Here is a 26019-nt window from a genome sequence, read left to right on the forward strand (position 1 = left end):
ATGAAAGTGTAAAACTCTCTCAGGAATATAGGGCAAAATTCTGGATCCACTGAAGTCAATGGTGAAACATCCATTAATAGGTCCAGCATTTCATGCAGAGTCTGAATTTCTTTTACTCTAGTTTCTGGAGCTGCTCCTCCACCCTCAACCCCTGCCCATCACCACCAGCTGGGAGTCTCCAGAAACCACTAGGCCTGTCCTTAAATAAGAGTTTCACAACACAGAAGTCTTATTATGTGTCAACAGTAAAAGTATAAACAGATAAGACAGTAGCATGAAATACAGAATATTATGGAAGAGAGAAAAAAGGGTTTAATTTTAAATTACCAGTTTTGTAAACATACTTGAGCCAGAGTCCCATCATCCTGTCTGTTGTTTGGACCTATTTGTCCCACTGACTGCCAAGGGCTTCTCCTTTTCTTTGCTTTTTCAGGTAGCCTATGACAAAGAAATACAACTATAATATGTAACATTAATTATCAGGTAAGTGAGGTGTGCTCTCATTATGTAAACAAACATGCACATTCACAAATGTATTCTAGATTAGCTTTGTTGGTGGGAGTGGTGTCTGGCACCACCTCAACACAGCTTTGGAGCCGCCATTTAATAGTAATACTTAGAATTTAAACACTACATTTCATGTTCTAATTATTTTAACAATATTAACTAATTAATTTTTACAACACTCTTGTAAGAGTGATAGGAAATATTATCCCCAATGTACAGAAGGGAAACAGACAAAAGAAAAGCTAATGTCACTGATCTAAGGTCATAGAGGGAGTCACTGTCAGGGCAAGCATTCATATGCAGGAGTTCCTGCCTTGAGACCTTTCCTCTGACCATGCATCTATCTCCATCTCCCATAATATTCACAGATGCCCACCACCATGCTGCAGCCACTTTTACAGTGCTCACCCTCCAGCCAGAGGACCACTTTGCCAACTTGTCAAAAGCTGAAAGACTACATCTTATTTGGGAAAAAAAAGCAGATTGCAGGAACCCTCTTCTTCTGAAAGAGGATTTGCTCTTATTTTAATAGAGGTGTGGACTGTAGAAATGACTGATCTCGGTTTGTCCTATCTTTGACCCGAGACCTGACCTGGCTCAATCCATGACAGGACAAGTAATCTCTGTGGGCTCCATCTCTGTACTTAAGATGAAGCATCCATGTGGGCTGCACCGTGAAATGTCACAGCCACAGCTGGCCTTTAGCTAGCCCTAGTCATACAGCATATTAACCAAATGAAAGAAGCATTCATTTAACCGAACCATCACTAGATACATAAATGTGATAATTCATTTCAAAAGATACTGTTATTAAATAAAGAACAACTGTCCATTCGAACACTACCTCATTACATAAGCAATAGGCTCTAACCTTGTATTGGAGTGTGGGAAGGGTGAACTGAAATTTGCAGCAGTAAGATTCCCACAATTTGGATTGATAGGTGGCATTGTTGTACCAACGGCTATTAGTGGAGGATCTTCCTTCACACCGCTGGGATCGTTGCTAGCTGCTACAGTGGTCGTTATATCAGTGATTGTAGGTTTACTCTCTTGAGGAAAACTGGGAGGATTCTGTGAGGAAGGAGCCCACTGATTAACTGCATCTTCTTGTTCAATCTTTTTTATTTCTGGAATCTCTGGTTTCCCTCCTTTCACTTTTGTACCTTTTACTTTTAAGTCCTTTGATTTTTTGTCCTTTTCAATATCCTGGAACAGATACTACATCAAAATATACATACACTGTGAAACATAAAATGTCACCTAATTTAGTCTGCTAGATCCTGGTCACGTGAGGTGTTGAGTGTCTTTCAATTCCCATTGAGTTCAGTGAGAGTGGAGAGTGCTTATTGCCCCGCAGGACTGGACCCTACCATTGTTTATGCTTTGGAAGTCCTAATGCTCTTTTCAGACCATCAAAGATCAATTTTTAGAACTTGTAAATTCGGTTTTTCAAATTCAGGCATCAAACGATGATGTCAAATGTACCAAGGTGGCAAGATCATTTTAAAATAATAATAAACTATTATATTGCTGTCCCAGTAGAGGAAAATATAAACTGCATTTCTAACACCAAGTTTGTTTCAGGAAAACTCCTTTGCCATTTGATAACTTGAAAACTTTTAAAAACGGAAGTGTTAAAGAAAGGACTATTTAACCTGGCAGCCACATGTCAGAATAAAACTCTAGCTACAGCTTAAAATTAATAACAACAACAAATAAGTTTCAAGTCAGTAGTTTAATGTGAGATCTTATTTTCTTTTTCCCAGCCCTGTCTGCTCAGGGGCTGAGGTTACTCTGTTGATGGTGACTGGCCAGAGCAGACAGGGTACCAATAACTATACTGGGACATTGCAACAACAGGTAAGTGACATTTCCCCCATCTCTTAAATGAAGGTCTAGCAAGCTACTAGGACTATGTTTTACCCCATATTTCCCTTGGTTTGACTCTTGCTCTGTGTCTTATTAGGACTACAGTCAAAGGGTTAACTGGAGGGTGGTGGGACAAATGAACCAAGCAAATGTAGAAAAGGAAGCTGCTGACAGGCCAAACAACCACTTCTATACACAGTGGTGGGGGAGAGCCTTTATCCCTGAAATGTTCTGGGTTTTCTGCCAGAACTCAGTTCCTTCCTAGGCCTCCCTTCCCTGGACCAGCAGTAGCCTGCTCCACTCACCAGCTAATCTCCTATTCCCCAGATTTGTTTCTTGCAGGTGGTAGATCAGCTGGTGAGGGAAGCATGCTGCCAACAGAGGAAACAACAGAGCAGGAGCTACTCAGCAGAAAGAGAGAGAGAGTGTGTGTGTGTGTAAGCAGAAGCACCCATCTGTCCTGTCAGAGGCTTCCTTCCCGCTGAGGACTCACTTCTATTCTTGGCTTCCCACCCACAAACTGAGTCCTAGTACTGTGGTCTGGCTTTCTGTCCACCCTCGCTAGACCTAGAGAAGGGAAGGAGAGGGGAAAATATCACTTACCTGCTGCAGTATCCTAACATAGTAGCCAACTAGCTTCTGGTCAGGATGTCATCAGCAGAATAACCTTAATACATGCCTTCATCAAGGAAATAGGATGTGGCCTGAGAAAAACAAAATGTGAACTAAATTTAGACTGCTGATTTGAATATATTTTTCTAATACTCTAAATGGAGTCTGGAATTAAAGGACCTATCCATACCTGCAAAATGTAACTAGGGGAAGAAAAAGCTATAGCCATGCTTTAAAGGGACATGCAGTAACATAAAAATCACACTTCAAGTAACACCCAAGATTACTTACTGTAACTAAAAGCAATTAGAGAAAAAATAATAATCTATTTTTTGTTTATTTTTATCATTTGACAGTACCTGGTGTACAGTCAATTCCACTTTTTATAACCAGTCAATCTCTTATTTAGTTTGTGTCGGTCATTCACACAGCAACAGAGAATAGAAAAAACATTTTTACAAATAGGGAAGTGTGATTACAAAACCACAAAATTTGCCAGTGAATTTAGACTTAGTACTTAAAAAGTACTTTTAATTCATGTTTTGAAATTGACTGGATTTTAGATTGATTGTGTTCCTTTAATATAGTACTATTAGTCTCTGGAATACTGTGATTCTCCGACCTTTTCATCATGGGGACCACTTCATAACAAAAATAGCCTCTCCTGGATCATCTCTCCTCTCAGCCCCTCACTGCTTGGTTCTCAAATTGTTCCAGTACTGGTGTTGCTAGTTGTATCTTACTGATGTTTCTGAGCAACACTAATATTATGGATTCCTCAACTAATAAAGTGGTCTCAAACCTTCCTTTAAAGGCAGGGTATGTGTTTTCATCTGTCTTTGGAAAGTGCCTAGCACATTTTTGGTGCTACCACAATATGAATAATAATTTGCAAATCACCAGGAACGGTTCCTTGCTCCCTAGTTTGAGGACCACTTTACAACTGGAAGAATCCTTGGTACTGTTGTCCCAAAACATCTGTAAGATAGAAATGGCAATAGAAAGTGCTATATATACAGGTAGCTAGCAGGTAAATTAGAAAGGTATCTAAATGAAGTCACATAGGACCCTTACTTCTTTCATCATCTTTTCATGAGATTTACTCTAACTATAGACATGTAGACTCCAGTTCAGCAAAGTATTTAAGCATGTGCCCTAAGTCTATCCCTAAAGAGCTTTGCTGAATCAAGATTGACTGCTGAGTCAGGGTCCCAATGACTATATACGAATATAAGATAATGGAGTAACAATTTTGTTTCATTTTGATAATATTCGTCTCTCTAAATGTAACAGACCAAATTCATTCCTACTGTAACTACACTGACTTCAGAGACACAGTCCAATCTATTACAGTAGAACCTCAGAGTTACGAACACCAGAGTTACGAACTGACCAGTCACCCACATACCTCATTTAGAACCAGAAGTAGGCAATCAGGCAGCAGCAGAGACGAGACCAAAAAAAAAAAAGGCAAATACAGTGCAGTATTGTGTTAAATGTAAACTACTAAAAAAAGGAGGGAAAGCAGCATTTTTCTTCTACACAGTAAAGTTTCAAACTGTATTAATTAAGTCAACGTTCAGTGGTTGAAAGAACAACCATAACATTTTGTTCAGACAAACATTTCAGAGTTACGAACAGCCTCCATTCCCGAGGTGTTTGTAACTCTGAGGTTCTACTGTACCTCTATATTGTAGGTATACAGTTTAAGATGACAATTTTAATACAGCAATAAATATTTTAAGAAAAATAATTCTCACCTTCCCAACCACTGGACCATTCTGAGAGGCATTAATGTGAATAGTTCTCTTTTCATCTTTTATTAGTTCAATCTCTTTATTATTCTCTCTGAGTTTTGAAAGAGAATTTAACTTTGCTTCTTGTAATAATTTAGCCTTCAGTTCTGGTAAGAATCTGATAAAGTGAAATGTTCTTTTTATTTTCATACATACAGTTTTTCTCTTAACATTTCATGGCCAATACTTAACCTAACTCATTAATTAGCAAATTTACCTGCCAAATAGCTCATGAGCAGATCTATGCATGACGCAACTCTATCTGGCAAAATTATAAAGCATGTCAATAAAGGACATATCTTTAACAAATTTGATTTTGGCTCTTTAGACAAACATTTTAAAAAAATGTTTGCTAATAAATACATTATGTTCCTTATAAAGTCTTTTTCAAAAGGCAAAATTTATTCACGTTTAGAGAGTTCAATTTTAGTGTTGACAAATTATATACCAATCTATTTATTGTTCTAAAGTTTAAGAAAACTTCTTGGCATCGCACATTAACAAAATCCCTTTGAGGTCTGACTGATTCAACATATATCTAGCCAGTTTTGCAAGATTTTTAATAGATGCTTTAGTTCTTTTTTTATAAATATTTGACACCAACATAATTAATCCTGCAAAAGGAAATTTCACACTGATCTAATTCACACACTATTGTTTTGCATCAGATCTAATTTACATCCACTGTACAATTAGCAGTTAGTTATACTTCCAAACTGAAAAGTATAGTGTTATTCCAAACCATTAATTAATTTCATGTTTTGTTTTGTTTTTTTCTGGACACTAAAAATCATTTTTCAGAAAGGTGACTGACACTAGTTCTCCTCAAAACGACAACACAGAGAATCTAAAACATTTAAATTACTGTACACAACTGCTCTGAAGAACCAAACATTTAGGGCTGGTCTACACTAGAAACTTACATCTGTATAGGTACATCCCTCAAGGGTGTGAAAAATCCACATCCCTGAGAGACATAGCTATACCAACCTAACTCATAGTGTAGACAGTACTAGGCTGATGGATGAATTCTTCCGCTGATCTAGCTACTGCTTCGCGAGGAGGTGTATAAGGTACAGTGATGAGAGAAGCCCTCCCTTTAGCATAGGTAGTGTCTACTCTGGCCTTGTCTACGCTAAAAAATTAAGTAGGCTTCACTACATCACTCAAGGGTGTGAAAAATATGTCCCTGAGTGACATAGTTAAGGTGACCTAACCCCCAGTGTAGACAGCTGTAGCGTCTTAAGTGTGGACATATCCAGTGAAGCGCTACAGCAGTGCAGCTGCAACGGCACAGTTGTGCTGCTGTAGTGTGTTAGGTGTAGACATTCTGTCTGCTTCACTGAGGGGGTGTGTATCAGGAAAAATCTGTACATTTTTGCAATGAAAAAAAAACCCCATGTATATGCATGCAAAACAGGTAATACCACAAATTAGTGGGCACTTGTGTGTGCAATTAGAGATTTGGGGCAAACCCCTGGGTTTCTGAGGTTGCAAAGTGGCACACCCATTATGCCCCTCCCCTCATAGAAATGGTGACCTTTAAGCTATGAACCTCTTTGTGCATTTTCTATTGTTCTCTATATGACTAATTCAACACTGAAGCTACATCTACACTTAGAGCTAGGGGGTGTGATCCCCTGCTTGTGTACACATTCGCGCACTAGCTCTCATTGAGCTAGCATGCTAAAAACTGCAGTAACATGGACAGTAGCAAGCAGCAGCACGGACTAGCCACCTCGAGTACAAACCCACCCAGAACCTGTGGGTACACGCTCGGGGTGGCTAGCCCAGGCTGACTCTTGCCGCTGCCCATGCTACCCTGGTTATGCTACTATTTTTAGCACATTAGCTCAATGAGAGCTAGTGAGAGAATGTGTATGCAAACTGGGACTCGCACCCCTAGCTCATAACCTCAGAAACCTGTGTGTGCCCAAAAGCTTAGGCCTATAGCGTAGATGTTGCCTTACTGAAGTCAATGGAAGAAATCCAATCAACTTCAGTGGGCACCTGCCCAGGTCCTATAGGTATAACTGGCTAACTATCTAAAACAGGCCAGGGTGGTGTAATAAAAGGAGTGTGGATAACGTAAAGTTTTAGGAATGGCTGCGTTACTGATGAGTGATGAAACTAAGAGTGAATTATACAGGCTATCCCAAAATAATGTTGATAAAACCTTTATTCTACCCACACCATCATGTCCTCCACATGAGTCAGAGAAAACATATTTTCCAAAATGCTTTAGAGAGTTTTTAAAATGTGACTGGAAATATTTTTGGTATTCATCCACCTATGAATTCAGATGCCTTAGATACCATGAGTTCAACATACAAGGGCAAAAGAGAGCCCAAAAAGTCTAAATGTGGCCTAAAACAGCTTTTCTGTAGATGAAAGTGTCACAGTTTTAAGCTCTAATATCTTGCAATTAGCTAGGGCTAAAAGTAAGAGTCTCAACAGGAAGATGGTAATTTCCCCTTCCAAGGGTATAATGATTTTGTTTCTACTCCTAACAAATTATAAGATATCTAATTATGACCATTTAAATGCTAACACTGTTAAGCACAGCCAATCACTTTTTTCACTCCTGCTTAGTTTAAAAAAAAAACGTAGAAAATTAAATGCAACACCTATTTAAATAATTTTAGCACAATTACATTCAGTAAATATAAGGAAATGCAAAAATTAAGATTTCAACAGCAATATTAAGTCAATTGTGTTACACATATTTATTACACACAAAAAAATTCATATGAACATTTTTAAGATTGCAAAGTCAAGCTCTAAAAGGTTAGGAAATGCCAGAATTAAGGCAACCTTAATTCGGACCCCTGGTGCATATGTTTTACGATACAGTCTTTAATAACATGATCACATACTATTTTTTCCATAGGTTTCTCATCCTGGTCCTACTCTCCCCTTCTCAGATTGCTTTCTGAGTTCCAAACTCCCCTTGCCACTCCTAGTTCTCTCCATCTGCACATCCAGTCCTAATCTCCTTGCCCAGCCTCCCACTCCACCCGGTTCCAGGTTCCAGTCCCAGACCCTCCTCCCCAGCTCCAGCCTTTCCTCTCTCCCAGTCCCAGCATTCCCTTCCCCACAATTACCAGTCCCAGTTTGCTTGACCACCCAAGTCCAGTTCTCTCCCTCCTCTCCCAGTCTCACCAGACTCCTGGCCCCTTTTTACTCTTTTCCCACCCCGCAGTCCAGCTTCTGTCTGTCCCCACTGCATTTGACTCAGGTGGCTTCCTCCTCCATGCTGCCTGGGTGCCAGTAAGGAGACCAGTGGTCACTGAAGGCAGGGAAGAGACAGGCTCCCTGCTCTCAGTATCAGTGCCTGGCCCCACCTCAGCCCAGAGCAGATGGGAGCCATTAGAGGGAAAGCCCAGTTTTGCCGCTGAGCTTTGGGCAGGAGGGAACATGCTCAGGGACTCTGTGGCTCTGAGTCTGCAGAGTCTGGTCAGCACTAGGAGCTCTGAGTGGACGAAGTATGCTCAGTGAGGATGGAATTTTTGGAGATTTTAGCTACTAAAATCAAAGAAGTCTTAAGCACGCACAAACTGCCATTTTGCAAAGGCTTATAACTTGCTCAGACTTGGATGGATTTTCACTGCAATAGCAAAAAGCATATTCCTGAGACAAATTTCAAGTCCCTGCTCTCAAAGCATGGGTGTGACAGTGCTGCTCAAAGAAAAAAGTTGCCAGGATTTTTTTGACACAGGCAAAACAACATATTTTCCCTTGCTTCAGTCTCAGAAACAACTGAACCATTTTTGCTGAAATTTTTGAGAAAAATTCAGCCAGTGGTAGACACCTGGCATGTAAAATTGCAGCCCAAGCAGTTAAAGTTTGGCAACGTCATAAGCAACTGAAAACCGGGTCTTATAATGAGACGTGTTGGGCAACCTTAATAATAGACAGCGCTACCACCCCCGCGTATAATTATACAGTACTGTTTTTCTAGTTAGATGTGTAGCTTCATACATTACTATTTCTGTTCTTGACAGTATTTTCTAATTTTCTGTAATTATATCAGTGCTTTGCATAACAGGATTTCTTCCATTTAATTTGCTATTTTTACTTTTATAAAATATACCAGCTGTACAAATAAGCAAATAAAAATTACAAAGAAGTAAAATGCCCCTTGTTTCATGTTATATAAAGGCTCAGGAATATTCAATTATATGTCAGACAGGGGTTAAAATTCACTTTCTGATATCTATACAAAATGAGCAGAGATACCTTTATGACAGACAAAGGGCTGGATCCTCCAGCTGGTGTAAGTCATCATAGCACCATTAAAGTCAACACAATCATGATGACTTACAACATCTGAGGATCCAGCCCGGTGTGGTAGGGACATGATCATAATTTGTGAAATTAAATTAAAGCCCTGTATTAAAGCCTTTTGGGAGGACATAATAGCTAAGATTTCTCAGTTTATCTTATAGAACAGTTTTCCTAAAAACCTCATGTTCAATTTTGGGGACACTGCCATATTCTTATTCCCATCTCTGGTTTACTGTTGGCAGGCAGAACAGCTGTAATTATGTCCTCAACTACCCTAGACCGACCAACTGGGCAGAGCTGGCACAAGTACTTAATGAAGCAAAACTTTCATCATGATTTGTTACCTAGAAGGATGGTGAATTCTTTTAGATCCTAGGGATAAAACAGTCAGTCACTGAATGTTCCTATAGCTTCACAAAAATACACTTGTTCTAAATTATTACCCTTGTATATTTGTGTACCATGTACAAAAATCATATAAATTATAATAATCTGAAACTAGGGCTTTTTATGTTTTATTGGCTGTAGCGAGTCGGTGTGGCTCCCCTCCTGCCCAGCAGAGGGCGCTCCCTCCCAGATGCCCGAGTGGGCTGAGTCACCACTTCCTGTTCCCGCCCCCCGGAAGTCAAGGGGCGGGACAGGAAGTAGAAAAGGAGGACGCCAAAGCTCAGTCAGGAGCCAGCCACCGCCGCGAGCAGATGTGCCGGCGGGAGCTCCAGACTGGGAACCCTCCAGGACCCGAGGCGGCGATCAGGACTGGCCCCCATTGCCCCACGCCCGGTACGACGAGGAACCCGCGGAACTTCCCCGGGATCGGAACCCGGAGCCGCCGATAGGACTTCCCCGCGCCCAGTACGAGGAGGTGCCGCCGCCGCCGCTTCCGCCCTGCTGTTATCCGGAGGAACCACTGGAGCCAGCCTGGCCGGACTGCCAGCAGGAGTTGCCTGACTTGCCCCCAAGCCCTGGTCCTGCAGACCCCATGCCGGTGGACTGGCCCGAACCCATGGTGACCGAGGAGCAGGTACCCATAGAGGGGGATATGGAATGTAGCCCGGGGATAGCCGACCCCTGTCAGGCTATAGGCACCGAGGTGCCCATGTCGGTGTGTTGCGGTCAGGACCCCACTGACCAGCGGCAGTGCTAGCCGCTGCCAGGGCCCCGGGCTGGGACACAGTGGAGTGGGTGGGCCTGTGTCCCCCCTGCCACCCCACTCACGGGTGGCAGTCTCCCCCTCACCCCAGCGCAGACCGAGACGCCTGCACTAACCTGAGTTGTTGTCATTGCTCAGCTCCTGACACCAGGACCTGAGCCCTGGGGACTATGGTGGTTGTCCCGCCCTGACCAAAGGGTCTGGGCTTACTGACTTTGTCGTTGCTCAGCTCCTGAGGCAAGGACCTGAGCCTTAAACTGAACTGCTGTTGCCCAGCCCCCTGCTCCAGAGGGCCGGGGCTTCTATTGAACTGCTGTTGCCCAGCCCCCTGCTCCAGAGGGCCGGGGCTTCTATTGGACTGCTGTTGCCCAGCCCCCTGCTTCAGAGGGCCGGGGCTTCTATTGGACTGCTGTTGCCCAGCCCCCTGCTCCAGAGGGCCTGGGCTTCTATTGGACTGCTGTTGCCCAGCCCCCTGCTCCAGAGGGCCTGGGCTTCTATTGAACTGCTGTTGCCCAGCCCCCTGCTCCAGAGGGCCGGGGCCTATATTGAACTGCTGTTGCCCCGCCCTGACTGAGGGCCTGGGCTTACACCAATTAACTGTGTGCCTTGTGTTCAGCCCCTGCCTGAGGGTCTGAACCTGTGAGCCTTCATGAGACTTATTGTTGTTCAGCCCCCTGACCCAGAGGGCCTGACTCTTGAGACGGTGCTAACCCTGACGTCTTGCCGCCCACCAGTTAGAGGGGACAAGGAGCGAGTCGGTGTGGCTTCCCTCCCGCCAGCTGGAGGGTTGAGCCCCGACCACCAGCTTACACTGGCCAACAAAATACTTACTTTTCAATAAATCCATCTCTAGTAAAATAGTCATGCTGCAGCAGATCTGTAGATGAGATCCTATCAGTGGGATCCATTTGTAAACAAGCCTGTAAAATATTAGAGAGGTTATTTTAGAAGGAATTTTTAATACATACCGCTTAATGTAAGGAATGTTGTGTATTATATCTCTCAGGTATAACACTGCTCACTGCCTCTACGCTCTAATCTGTCCTTCCTGTACATCTGAAAGCCCTGTATAACATTATTTCATTGATTTTTTTTGTCATTGCACCATGTTTCAGTAATGCCTATTATGTCTAGGTCCTCTTCTGTTGCTACACAATCTAGTTTATTTATTTTCACTGTAAAGCTTTTTACGTTGGTGCAGATATTTCTAGGAACAGATCTCTAGCTGTAGCCAAACTCTGTTCAGTGTCAGTTGGTTGGAAGATGGCTCTAAGCCATCATTATGCCCTCCTGATCCTCAGGCTAGCCCGAGGGCTATTCTAAGTTATACTGGCTGGAATGGTCCCCTATGGACTGCTCTACTGTCTAAGGATTTCCACAGCATATTCCTCCTGCCCCCTACATAGAGGGCTGGATAAGGGAGTGACATAGAGCAGGTTCTGGCAACTTGACGCCAACCAGGGATTCTCTCCCTCCAGAGGGCTCCTCCGCTTTCTCTTTAGGGCAGCTTTCCCACTTTGCACTATCAAAGAAGACTAAGTGGCCAAGCATCTGACCCCTCCATTTTTATTTTTGGTTGTGTGCCTATGTTCATTTAACTCCTTATTCTGACACCTTGTTGCTATTCTGGAATTTACCTAACTAGTCTCAACATGACCTTCCTCTACTCTATCTATAATTTATGTTCTATCCTTTACGGGATGCAGAGTTATCTTTGTATTACTGACATCCATGTCTTCCAGATGTCTTTGTCCAATCAGAGTTCTCAGCACCTGTTAGTTTTCTCCCAGGTCCTCATTTAAATAATATACCAAAAGTGTGGTAGCTTCCTTTGCCTGCACTTTGGTTATGGTGAAGCCCATTATTTCTATATCGGTTCCTCCTTCCTCAGAGGTCCTAGGTGCCCAGTAAATGTAAATCCCTCTCCTTTACACCTTATTTTCATCTATGCACTGAGAGTCTGAAGCTTCTTCTGTCTTGCTGCCCAAGCACGGAGTGGGAAGCATTTCAGAAAAAACTACCATAAGGCCATCAATCTAGATCTTTCTCCTAGTAATCTAAATGTCCCTACCATGACCACAATCCTCACCACTTACTAGATGTTGTCTCTAGATGTCTTGGGAGATTAACACATTTGTACCCAGTAGAGAAGTCACCAAACAGTTCACATCGTTGTCAGAGATCCTTCTGTCTACATTTCTATTACCACAGCCTTTCTATGTCTCACATCTGTAACTCCATTTTTTGGAGTGACCAACTTAGAAAATGGGTCCTAACTAATGGAGAATATCCTGCATCCCCAACTAACTAAATTATAAGGATGAGTAGTTCTGAGATGGGTCTGTTCAACAATATTCTTATATACTGCCTCTGTAAAGACACACCGAGAACTAAAAGAAATCCACTAAAAATTCACCTGTTTGCTCTCTCAAGTTTTGTAGATTAAATTTTAAAAAAAAAAAAAAAAAAGCTTTGCTGAGCCGAAGTGATGCAATATATAAACTATACTCTTCCCCCCCCCCCCCCCGAGGCTTGTATTCAATGTTGCCTTTGATCACAAATGAAATGAGCTTGGTGGTCACAACCTATTCCCTTCGGAAAATATATCAGTATCACAAAACCACCACAAGTAGCACTATTGGCAATTTCTTCTCAATAGATTACCTACTGAAATTGTGAGGGATGTGTACAATGCAACAGAACTAGGCAGAGAAGAATGGAATAATCCTGCAACACTATGCCCACTTTAGTCTGTGTAATCATTCATTTTGCGAGTGCTATAATTCATCCACTTAAAGAAAACTTGGTTTATGGTCCTTTCACTGAATGAATGAGATTCTTCATTTTCTTGAAATCAGCAGTATAAAGAAAGAACTGCTGTATTCCAACAAAATGCATTCATTTTTTCCACTATTACTCTCTGTAATTGTACAGTAATGAATATAGTAATTAAACAGTACATATATGTATAGCATTGGGTAGAATTTTCAAAAATCACCTAAATGACTTAGGAGCATAAGTCCCATTGACTTTCAGTGCCAGCTCTAAACAGACCAACGTGGATGGATTGGGTCGTTAAGGGTTTGCTAGAGGAACTTTGGCTTGTACATGTGTGACATTGTCTAATTAAAATATAACCATGCAAATCATTATTGCTACCACTGTTATATAATTGCAACAAATCTTATACAAAATATAACTCATGGACAGAAAGGTTTAAACAGCTTGCAGACTAACTAACCCAAAGCTGACCTTTAAAGACATGTTAGAAATGGTAATTAGGGCCATTCTATGGCTAATAGGCTAAAACTTTGAAATGCAAACCTATATTGTTAGAAGTTAGAAGTGATACTAATTGTGTGTATCTTAGATGCTACCCATGTAAACAGACAGTTCCTGTCTGTCCCTATAGCTACTAATTCAGAGATCAAAAGGGAATATTAACATTTAGATCAGGGGTCTCAGATTCCCGGCCCGCGGGCCATCTGCAGCCCGAGAACCTCCCCACTGCAGCCCCTGGAGGAGAGAGGCATACAGGCCACATGTCTGCTGCAGGCACCCCCCCGCATAGCTCCCATTGGCTGGGGAAGAGGGACAGAGCTATTATCACTAGTCACTGGGCAGAGTCAGTCAGGGAGGCAGCATCATTAGTTGCCAGGCAGAATCTGCCATGGAGGCAGGGTTGTTTATATTCATTGTGGAAAAAAGTAAGTCAAAATACTGAACACAACTACCTGATGCACACCTTGCTGCAATCCTGAAGGTTTCAACTGTTCAGTCACTGAGGCCAAACATCAACAAATTGATAGAACTGAAGCGTTGCCAGGTGTCTGGCAAGCACTAAAAACTCTCTGGCAGGCGAAGAATTGTCTAAAGTCATATGACAGTTTTATTATTTCTAAGAAATTTGAAATAAAAAATGCAATATAAATGTTTTCTTTTCTGAACACCATCTTCAGTGACATTATTGGCCCACTGATAGGTTTTGAGGACTGGCACTGGCCCTAAGGTAAATTGAGTTTGAGACCCCTGATTTAGATGAATCTTGGGTGAAGTAATGTCATTGTCTATATGTCTCTTTGAAGTTTATGATAGACTACCTAATGAATAAATTGTCCTTAGTTAATGTGTGTAATGAATTACTGGTGATGTTTAGAAAGCAGAAGGTTACAGCAAAAGCCTATTGTTTATCCGGGACTGTATGGTCAAGTCGAGGCTAGAAAACTGTATAAAAGACCGTTCGGCCCTCATCCTGTTTATCTCAGATCTGCTTGAGGTTTCATGCAGGGGATGCCTAAGCCATAAGGACTGAGATCCAATCTCAGTTCTGACTGGATCACCTTGAAATATAAACATGAGACTATAACCTATGAACTATTTCTGAAAGAACTCTTTGCAACTACAAAGTTCATCATCTCTGCTATGTATCTGAACCTCAAGAACTGAACTCATGTCTGTATGTATACTGATCTTTTAACCATACTTTCTCTCTTTTCCTTTTTACTAAATTTTAGTTTAGTTAATAAGAACTGGCTATAAGCATGTATTTGGGTAAGATCTGGAATATTCAGTAATCTGGGAGGTAATGTGGCTGATCCTTTGGGATTGGTAGAACCTTTTCTTTTATATGATAAAATAAGATTTTCAGAAATCTTCATCATATTTGACTTGGGTACCTGGATGGAGGCCTGAGGCAGGGTTACTTCAAGGGAACTGTGTTGCTTGGACTTCTGAGTAACCAGTAAGGTATAACAGAAGCTGTTTAGAGTTGGCTTGGTAAATCTAAGTATTTAATTATCCACCAGCTTTGGGCTTTGTCTGACCCATTCTTTCCAGTTCACCCTAATCAGGTAACCTCAGCTGGCCCCCACTGGGACCCTGGTCACAACATGATATTATACATTAGGCACAGCTACAAATCATCATCATCAGCAAGCATGATACTCAGACCTCTTCTAACATACATGAACAATATCTGCCAGTAATGCACAGAGCTTGGGATACTTTTTCCTTGCATTTTTAGGGTGCTGGACTTCCGGAAGGACCACCCCTGAAAAAACTGGACTCCTTATAAAAATACTCTGAAGATGAGGTGTCAAATTCCCTGAAAGAAAATATAGTTTTCAAAATTCACTGTGAGCAGCCAATAAATCAAATACATATAATTAAGTATATACACGGTACTCTTATTCTATTATTCATGAAGATGGCTAAGATTAATTAAAAATCTCTCAGCAAAAATGCCTTTAGGCTTCAAAATAAAGCTGAAAAATATTCAGCAACGTTAGATTGCTATATTTCCCTCTATACTTCCCCTTCCAAAGAGGAAAGCTACATAAAAATCAGATCCCTCCAGTAAAGACTTGTTCTGCACTATAGATTATATTTGCAGTTTGATGCACAAAGTAGTTATACATGTATAACCCTGCAGATGGTGAGGCTTTACCCCCATCTTTGCAGTTCATGTAATCAGAACAAAATACTACAGCAGCATGAATAAGGATATTGACTATGAAATTATCTTCACTCATCTTTACAATTAGAATTCTCCTTCCTACAGTTTCATATTGTTAAATAAACAGGACTTATGTTGCTGCAAGTCTAAAGCTCAGTGCAAAAGAAAAAAAATACTGTACTCAAAGAGCGACAAAGAGTCCTGTGGCACCTTATAGGCTAACAGAAGTATTGGAGTATAAGCTTTCGTGGGTGAATACCCACTTCGTCAGACCCACGAAAGCTTATGCTCCAATACTTCTGTTAGTCTATAAGGTGCCACAGGACTCTTTGTACATTTTACAGCTCCAGACTAGCACAGCTACCCTCTGATACTGTACTCAAAGAGTAGTTATGAATGGTTTGCTTTCCAACCGGGTGGGTGTATCTACTGGGGTCCTGCAGGGGCCAGTCCTGGGGCCAGTACTATTCAGTATTTTCATTAATGATTTGGATAATGTAGTGGAGAGTATGCTTATAAAATTTGTAGATGACACCAAGTTGGGAGGGGTGGCAAGCACTTTGGAGGACAGGGTTAGAATTCAAAACAACCTTGAAAAATTAGAGAATTGGTCTGAATTCAACAAGATGAAATTCAATAAAGATAAGTGCAAAGTATTTCACTTAAGAAGGTAAAATCAAATACACAACTACAAAATGGGGATTGGGGAATAACTGGCTAGGTGGTAGTACTGCCGAAAAGAATCTGGGAGTTACAGTGGATCACAATTTCAATATGAATCACCAATGTGATGCAGTTGCTAAAAAGACTAATATCATTCTGTGGTGTATTAACAGAAGTGTTGTATGTAAGACACCTGGGAGGTAACTGTCCTGCTCTACTTGGCACTGCTGAGGCCTCAACTGGAGTACAGTGTCATTTCTTGGTGCCACACTTTAAGAAAGATCTGGACAAATTGGAGAGAGTCCAGAGGACAGCAAAAAAAATTATAAAAGGTCTAGAGAACCTGACTTGTGAGGATGGGTTTTTAAAAAGTGGGTATGTTTAATCTTGAGAAAAGAATACAGAGGAGGGAACTGAAAACAGTCTTCAAATATATTAAAGGCTCTTATAAAGAAGCCAGGGATCAATTGTAATCCATGTCCACTGAAGCCAAGTAATATGCTTAATCTGCAGCAAGGGAGATTTGGGTTAGATATTAGGGAAAACTTTCTAATTATAAGGGTAGTTAAGCTCCGGAATAGGATTCCAAGGGAGGTTGTGGAAATCCCATCACTGGAGGTTTTTAAGAACAGGCTGTAAAAACACCTGTCAGGGATGGTCTAGGAGGTTTACTTGTTCCTGTCTCAGTGCAGGGGGCTGGAGTTGATGACTTCTCAAGGTCCCTTCCACTCTACATTTCTATGATTCTATAGCACAGCAATCCAATTGATAAAACATGGCAATGTATTTCTTAAATATTGTCTGCATTACACATCAGCAATACTCACCTACTTTTGTCACAATTTTATGGAGTAGGTCTAGGTCAGAGCTGCTGGGTAGATAAGGATTTCCAGTGGCCATCTCAATGATCATACAACCTAAAGCCCAGATGTCCACAGGTCTAAGATCAGGAAATGAACAAAGTGCTCAACAATAATGCTGATGCTAAGATAAAACATATTTAAAGAGAGCTGATATTTTAAAAGAATTTTTTTAAAAGTTAAAATCTCTAAAATAACAGAATATTTGACAATATAAAAGGATAAAGCATAATTAATCACACTTTAAAATATCTTCACAATTAATTACAAAATAATATTGCGGCATTTAGCTGTGAAATTCTTTTAGATTGTGGAATTATATATTAAGATTTATAATTAATATAGCTACAAAACAACTATCTACAAAGACAGTCCTTAAATGTGTGTAGTAGCATTAGCATATATTATGAGTGAATTTGGCACATTATTCTCCAAAAGTCATACTTAACAGCAGAACTTTAATTAGCATGTTCATATGAAATTGCCAAATATTTTTGTTTCATGACATTTCTCTTAATCCTTTTTTTGAGACTCAGACAATAGCCCTAATCTGATTAAAGATTATGATGTTTTTGGTGTTGTAACACTTTAAGGATTACCATCTGTATAGGAACTATATAACAAATATTGAGAATCTCCATGGTCTATAAAATTAGAGTATTCTATTTAATGGTAGACTGTGTACCACTCAAGTCAGTAAAAGCATTGCCATTGACTTCAATTGGCTCAAGATCAAGCCTTAAATGCATGTATGTGACCCCATATATGTGAACATTTTGTTGGGTATTGGGAATGAATTTTGTTATTATTTTACTTTCCTCTAGCAAAATAAGAGCCGCTCTTTAAAATATGTGACAGAGCGCATCAAATGTTCCTCTACTATGTCCAGGCACTAGAGATTTGATTTGTCAAAGTGATTTTAAATCCTTTAGTTGGTTTAACATGATTTTTAAAGAAAATTGTTTCACCTACAAGCAAATTAATTTCTGGCTTTTTGTCAACAGTACTATATTGCTCTAAAAAGTGTAAGTTCTAACAATGCTGCTCCATGCCAGTTTAATAATAAGGATGTAAACAAAAATACATACTTCCCATATGTGGTGTCTTTTAATACCAGTTCTGGAGCCCTGTACCATCGTGTGGCTACATAATCTGTATAAACATCACCAGGGGCAGCTAATGTCCGAGCAAAACCAAAATCACATAGTTTAGTAATTCCCGTCTGTGATACTAAGATATTCTCAGGTTTGATATCACGATGTATGACCTGGACAAAAGAAAGAAAGTCGAATCTATCTTAATAATAAAAGGAATTCTGCAAAAAAATTACTCTCAAAGAGCATGGACTGAAACAAACACATAAATTTTGCCACTTTAGGATCACAATAAGCAGTACAGTGTCCAAAATTCTCAAAATTGTCTGCAGAGGGTGAAGACCATAGGCTGCTACTGCTACACATGGCAACAGCCTAATGTGTATGGAGTGAGGAGAGAAAGAGAAGTAACAGTGCACTCCACAAAATGAAGAAACAGAAAAAATAGGCACCCTGGAAACAAGGGAATAAACTACAAAAAGACAGAGAGCGCTGGGGGGCGAAGAGCTATGTGCTGTAAGCAAACTGCCCTGAAAATCTGAAACTGGGGGATACAATGGTGCAGTAGGTTAATAAGAAAGCTATAATAATCAGAAATGGTCAAGAACCATAACCCATGCTCCAAACATCTCAGAACCAAAGTTTAGATCTGGACCCAAACAGTGTGGACACAGCCCACGCCTGAGAATAACAGTACCTAACCTTTTAATGGATAACCCTTTAACGTATTTCATCTTTTACTGCACACGTGTTTCAGTTCTAAAAATCAAAATTCAGTTGGAGGCATTTAGGCTATTATTATGAAACTATCACATTTTAATAGGGAACATTTTCAAACTCTGGGAGACGAAACACTATGTAAAATCAGAAAATGGAAAAAAAACACCACTTTGTTTTAGCCTTAGCTTCTATAAAGTACTTACATTGTTGCTGTGGAGATACTCAATTGCTCTAAGGATCTGAAAGAGGTATCTTCTAAGTCTTTTATTATCCAGTCCGTGACAGTAATGTTGTAGCTCATCTAAAACTGTATGATCAATAAATTCAAACACCAAATGAATTTTTTTTTTCTGTCTAAATACTTCGATCAGGTTGACCAGGTTTTCATGACGAAATTGCTGTTGGCGAGAGGAAATAAAACATTCTACTGTAGCTTTTCAGTATTTATTTCTATTAGGATAGTTTTTCTCCTTGACCAAGACATACTTGCAAGAGCAGACATGAAAGATTCACATCATTTTGTAAATATTCAGAAATTCTTATTCTCTCTACTCCAGCCTTCCCCCAATATTTAAACCACTGCTATTCAGCTATTTTGCCAAAATGAAGCTGAATCTGACCCCGCACTTGGTAAGGCAACTCCCATCTTTTCATGTGCTGTAATATTTATACTGCTTACTGTATTTTTCACTCCATGCATCTGATGAAGTGGGTTTTAACTCACAAAAGCTTATGCCCAAATAAATTTGTTAGTCTCTAAGGTCCCACAAGGACTCCTCGTTGTTTTTGCTAATATACTCTAGTGAGTTGCTATAACTTTGTTGATACCGCTGGACCTAATTAAAAATAAAAAAAATCCATGCTGTACAGACTTTCAAGTCCCCAGAAAATCAGCTTCTTCTGTGGTACAAAAACTAGAACTTCCCCCCCCTTTGTCAGAGCTCACTAACGGTGAACCCAAAACTGCTGTCAGTTACAGGGGGGTAAGCCAGGAATAACATAACTGAAATGGTTGACTGAGAGAAGGTGAGAAAAACTCCTGTACATGCACTTTATTTGCATTGATCAATTAAAGATGCAAAGCCTCATGTCAAACTGGTATTGTTAAAAATGTGCACCATTTCACATTAAGCTCCATATTTTATTTTGATTTATATTCTAGTTTTAGTATTTTTAAAGTTTTATTAAGGTGTTTATTAATGGACTACAAAGATGATGTGTCTCAGCTTTTTAATTATAACCATTTTGAATAATTTTGGGTTACATTCTCAGTTACAGAGGCATCCATTCAGATTACTACTACTAAGGCACATGGAAATTCATCTAGATTTAGAGCTAGAGCCTTTATTCCCCTTGACTTCTATACTAGTTGGAGGATCAGGCCCTTAGCATAGAATCTGTTTTTTTGTACTTTGGCCAAGTCTTAATTAAAAGTTGATAAGGATCAAATTAAAAAATAAATGTCCTGGGAGGGCAATGAGTGGGGTTGGTGCTGAGAGTCAGACTTTATGTCCCAGTCATTCAACTATAAAACATGAATTTAAATCTTAGGCTTTGAATTTGCAAACACTAGGTTGGCTGAGAGAGAAGAGGGCAAGCCAGGTCAAACAGGAATCTGCCCCGAACCATCTCTAATGTGTTTAACAAGAAAACATAATACATTATGTCTGCATTAACTTTCTTGCAGGATCCTCCACATGCACTGCTTTGACCTCATATGAATCCACTGCATTCGAGGGTAGATATGGGAGTAGGAAACCCTTTCACTGCCACAAAATGATGCTGGGGAATCTCTGGGAAGGAATAGCCAGAGATTCCTCCTCTGTTCCTAGGTGGCACAGAACTGGGATGACGACTACATCACACCCCTGTGGTGATGGTGTAGGCTGTAGGAAATGTACTGGAGAAAGGGCCTGGGGAATGTGGTGTCTTGGTACTGCTGTATTCTGGTGATGTGCAGCTCCCAAAGTGGCCTCCCGAGGGCTGCTGGATCCAGGCACCACTCAAAGCTGCAAACCTGGAGTTTAGATTGGAAAGTCACCAAAACTGGCTTTGCAGCCACTTTTGCTCTTCCTACCCAGTTTCCTGATGCAGCTGAGGATCTAATCCCAAACAGAATGCACATGAGTTATCTGAAGTCAAATGGTAAATCGGTGACAGACTCAAGCATGGGACTCTGTGACTCCCAACCCAATATTAAAAATGGGGAATGTTTTAATTTTATAAGTCAAATATATATGTAGATTGGTAGAAAGAGGTTAATGTGTTTTATATTTCTCTTACAGTTGAGAACCTTCAGCAAAGCTGCCATGTATCGCAATAGACTGAGACACAATTTTGGGGGACAAGGGGTAAAGAAATTACAAATTTATCCCTGTCACCTGCATCTAAAGCTGACATCAGCAGACTTTTGTGCCAGTTCAGAAGTCCATAGGACTACACAGCAGATTAATGGTCTGCAAAATTGTGTCAAATTAAAAGCCCATCAAAATTCACATCCGTGCTCCCTACTGTTTTAAATATTAGAGAGACAAGGTTAATATGTTCATAAATATGGAGTGTTTAACTTATCAAGTTTCTTTTAAAATCATAGCCACAAGTTTTATCTTCACTTTACTTTTTATCTTCACTTTATTTTTTAAAAGGCTTGGTAATAAAACAAGTCAAACAACACGCTTTTCTTGGTATATTTTATGTGTAATAGCCCAGGTATATGCCAATAATGATGCAAATTTTATTTCTAAGCACTTTCCCTTCTGATTTACAAAATGATTAAAGCAAAAGAAGCAAACCTTTAGAAACTTTATTTCTCTCATAGCAATTTTGTTGACAGATTTTTCTGGTTTCTCATAGAATATCTTAATGGCTACTATCTGTCCTGTTTCCTTGTGTTTGCACTTCACTACTGTTCCATAACTCCCCTCTCCCACTTTGCCAAGCGTCTCGTACATCTCCATCTTCCACTCTGATTTTTATTTCTTCATAGAAAGAGAAAATGTTAAAAATTATTTTGTGCATACACTGATTTTTAGTTTTCTTAAACTATAATTTGCAGACAACATTAGCAAGGTGAATTACTCCTACAGACAGCAATAACTCCATTGTACATTTTAAACATTTGGTTCTATGTGTGAAATTTATCCCAGTAACAACAATAATAGTCTGACTGGACGGCAGGATCAGGCCCTTTCTCAAATGTGCATTCCCAGTTCAATCAAGTGGTCAACTGCAGGACTGATGTAATAGTCAATATCTAGAAACTTCTTAAATAACAGTACATTTAAAACAATTCTTGTATTTAACTCTCATTAAAAGGAAAGGAACAAACAATGAAACCATGAACAATATAAGATGCAAAGTTAGTGCGATAATATTCATATAATTATACAAGTCTAAAAAATGTTAAGCCAAAAAATGAACAAGAAGACTTTTGAACAACCTAAATAAAGTCAAATTTAACAAATTTCAGAAAGTTCACTCCAACAGTGAAATAAACATCATAGTCCAAAGAGTGTTGATCAAAATCAGTCCACTGGAAACTCCTTTGGTCAGAGAGCAGGGCCTCCTTTATAATCTCTGTTTGGAATTCCTGAATATCTCCACAAGTTTTTAATTTAGCCATATTTCATGATAAATTTATTCACCGGTTTTAATTATTAAAAAGTTCATCCTCTTTTCATACAGTATAGGTGCATAAGATAGTTGTTCAAATCCTATTACAATAAATAAATAACCAAGACAAGAATAACTTGACCTCTACAGAGTTTGTACCACTGATTACATGAATACACAAAATTGGCTCTTACCTACAAATGAGGAAGGGGCATAAGAATGAGAAAATCACAGCTCCTTCACTGACTAGTCAGTGAGATCAAAATCACTACATTTATTGGGGTGTGGTGAAAACAAGCCAGAATAATACTGTGATTCACTCTCAAACTCTGTGATCTGGAAATGTTTCAAAAATAACCTCGATCATTTTATGGATGGCAGGTGCTTCTTGAGAATCCAGACAGACCGTAGCTACCCTTTGCCCAGAATCTTTCACATGGATCTCTCACCTGAAACTGAACTGCCCACACCCACAATGCCTGAAAAAGAGAACCAAAACCTCCCTGAAACCCTGATCTAACTGTCTAGGAATTTATATTGAGTTTCTTGGTGCAGTATCTGCACTTCCCCCACAGGGGGGCACATGATTCCTCAGGAAGAGTCCAAACCCTCCCTTCTCCCCAATTACTAGGGTTATTATACATGGGGAGAGAATAGTTACATTCCGCACCTTGCCAGGTTTATTACACACTTGAGGAGGGCCCTGACTGGATGACAGCTGCCCCCAGAATCCTAGAGAGACACTGGAAAAAACTCATCACTTGAGCCCTTGCTCCTGATGCTCGAAAGCAACAATCCCCCAGGCTCCCGCCAGCTCCCAGCTCCCCAGCCACAGCAACATCCCCTGCTGCCCGGCCCAGCCACCAGCCCCTACCCAGCACAGTCTTCCCCCAGCCTTAGCTACCCATCCAGTTCAACCCCCCTTCCCTCCAGCCTAGCTACCAGCCCCTTCCCCCAGCCGCGATCACCGCCTCCCTGCCACAGCCCCGCGGCTCTCCCCCTGGGCCGGGCAGCTCCAAGCCCCAGCCTCCCTGAGCTAACCTGACCTGCTCGAGCCCGCTTTCCATGCTGGGCCCTTCTATCCCCGCTCGGCACGGCTCTCCCTGACGGGCCCTGTTACCATAGCAACCACCAGCCACAGCAACCGCGCTCGCAGGATCCGCCCACGGGCCGCCGTGTTTCCGTGACTTCACCGCGTTCCACCCGGAAGTGACGCCAAAGCGCGGGGTCCGGGGCAGCAGAGGGGGCGAAGGTGGGGCTGCTAATGGGGGTGGGGTCTGGAGCAGAGGTGGGGGTGGGATTTAGTGGGGGGAGAGAGAGGTGAGTGGCTGCCGGTGATTGGCGGAATGATGGGGGGGGAGGGGAGCGACAGCGACGCAGCGGCCTGTCACGTCACTGACAAGCAATACAGAGCGTGGGCGGGAGCACAGTCATGCGTGTCAGAAACCCTGCCCACGCACGGGACAGGCACGGACGCCCTGCTCGCCTTGGCAAAAGGACGCGTGTGACGTCAACGTTATATTTGTTCACACACCAGTCAGGCTCACAGCCTGGGGCAGTCATGCGCGAGGACAGACAATTCCAGGCACTGTTCCCGCTAATCTACGGGACAACAAACAAACAGCAGCTCTGGACACCTTATGAACTCTTATAGTGTCTATACATATGTGAAGTAACCTGTCCTACTGAGCAAGCTCTCTTACTATATTTATGGTTACATACAGAAAACAAGATAACAAAAATGCACTTTTAAAATCCAAAGGTTAGAGTTAAGGTTGTGATAAAATACCTACTTCTATGGGCTTGGTAAGAATAACGGAGCTATGGTTATGTTAATATATTGAGAGGCAGTGTGTTATATTTCTTTTCTCAGCCTTTACCTGCTCCATTTAGGGCTCAATCATTGCTTTGTTTTGCTGCCTCAGAAGCAGTCTGCAAAACGGTGACTCAGTCACAATCTGGCTCCCAGTCTCCCTCTGGTTCTGGGAGGGGATGGGGGAGAGGTATCCAGCACAAGCCTTATAGCTGGTACAACATACATTCCTTGGTGATCCATACATCCACATCCTCATTGTTTTTGCTGATACAGACTAACATGGCTACAATTCTGAAACCCACTACTAGTAGTGGCTTTGCAGAAGCTGCAAAGAGTCTTGTGGCACCTTATAGACTAACAGACGTTTGGGAGCATGAGCTTTCGTGGGTGAATACCCACTTAGTCGGATGACGAAGCTGCTAATCATGATCCTTATATCCAGTTATTCCCCTTCAGAAGAGTACAGAATGGGTCACATTCTGGTCCCTTACATTGTAAACTTTTGGAGCAGGGACAATCCCTCACTATGTGTTTATTGAAAACCTAACAGAATGGGGTCTCAAACTCAGCTGGGGCCTCTAGGTGCTACTGTAAAAGAAAAAAAAATAAGTTTATGACAGATGCCTTTGATTATTCATTTAGTTGATTTTAGTGCTTGGGGTGGTAGATTATATTATAGGTCATCACACGGAGGCTCTGATCCTGCTATAAGCTCCACAGGGACATTGCAGGAACAGGGCCCAAGTAGCCTGAATTTTTTAATTAAGTTTTTGAGGGTTTGAAATACCATAACAAATATAAAAGTAAACAAACAGTTCAGTTTCATTGCCGTTTCCTAACATTCTTAAGGCTAATTAAAGGGCAGAAATCCTTTATTTCTGCATATAAGAGGATTTTCTGTTTGAGGATGTTATAAAAATGTCTTGTTTATAATCTAAGAACTATTCAAGATTTTAACAAAAATAATGTCATTGTCTGAAAATATACCACTTTTGATTAAATTTCTGCACCATAGCAAGAGAATTATAAGAGAAACCCAAAATTCACATGCATATTAACTGCATACTTTGACTATTGCAGTTGTGATTTAACTTAAAATACAACCCGGAATGAATTTGATTAAAAAAAACCCTCCAAATAATCCACTTAAATAATAGTATTACATATAACCGCCTGAAAGAGAAAATGCACAAATCTTTGTTTTTATTTTTCTAAGAAAATAAATTAATGAAAATGTATCTTTAATCTCAGGATAAAATAAAATATCCCCTTAATTAGTTAAAATTAATTCATATGATATGGTCACACTACATCTGATTTAAGACAAAGCACTGTGCAATATTGTAATGAACTAGCCAGTGTTGATGGATACCACTGCCCTCTACTGGATGGAATCATAACTGCTCAGCTATGTGTCATAGGCTGTACTCTGCCAATCGCTAATGTAGTGAAGGTCTCCTTCAAGGAGTATGGAACTATGCTTTTGGCCCAGGAGATCTGAATTGTATCCTCACTGCCACCACAGACTTCTCAGTAGCAAGGGTATGCAGTATATTAACAACAGTGAAGTCAATTAAT

General features: G+C 40.7%; 1 protein-coding gene across 2 annotated transcripts in view; it reads right to left on the reverse strand.

Annotated features, from left to right (window-relative positions):
• Positions 1–23488, reverse strand: part of LOC123375913 (serine/threonine-protein phosphatase 2A catalytic subunit alpha isoform) — a 75273-nt gene extending 51785 nt beyond the window's left edge. Inside the window, exons 1-10 of one of the 2 annotated variants that reach the window (XM_045027328.1) lie at positions 22820–23453; positions 21806–21991; positions 19217–19411; positions 18288–18466; positions 17167–17279; positions 15186–15325; positions 11053–11141; positions 4749–4902; positions 1379–1725; positions 345–438 (exon numbers count right to left, since the gene is read on the reverse strand). In XM_045027328.1, coding sequence (XP_044883263.1) covers positions 345–438; positions 1379–1725; positions 4749–4902; positions 11053–11141; positions 15186–15325; positions 17167–17279; positions 18288–18466; positions 19217–19411; positions 21806–21970 — 1476 coding nt within the window. In that variant the 5' untranslated portion in view covers positions 21971–21991; positions 22820–23453. Of the gene's footprint in view, positions 1–344; positions 439–1378; positions 1726–4748; positions 4903–11052; positions 11142–15185; positions 15326–17166; positions 17280–18287; positions 18467–19216; positions 19412–21805; positions 21992–22819 lie in introns of both variants that reach the window. The other variant, XM_045027326.1, reaches the window with a different exon arrangement.
• Between the last annotated feature and the right edge of the window lie 2531 nt (positions 23489–26019).

This window comes from Mauremys mutica, chromosome 8 (genome assembly GCF_020497125.1).
Source record: "Mauremys mutica isolate MM-2020 ecotype Southern chromosome 8, ASM2049712v1, whole genome shotgun sequence".
Lineage (NCBI taxonomy): Eukaryota > Metazoa > Chordata > Testudines > Geoemydidae > Mauremys > Mauremys mutica.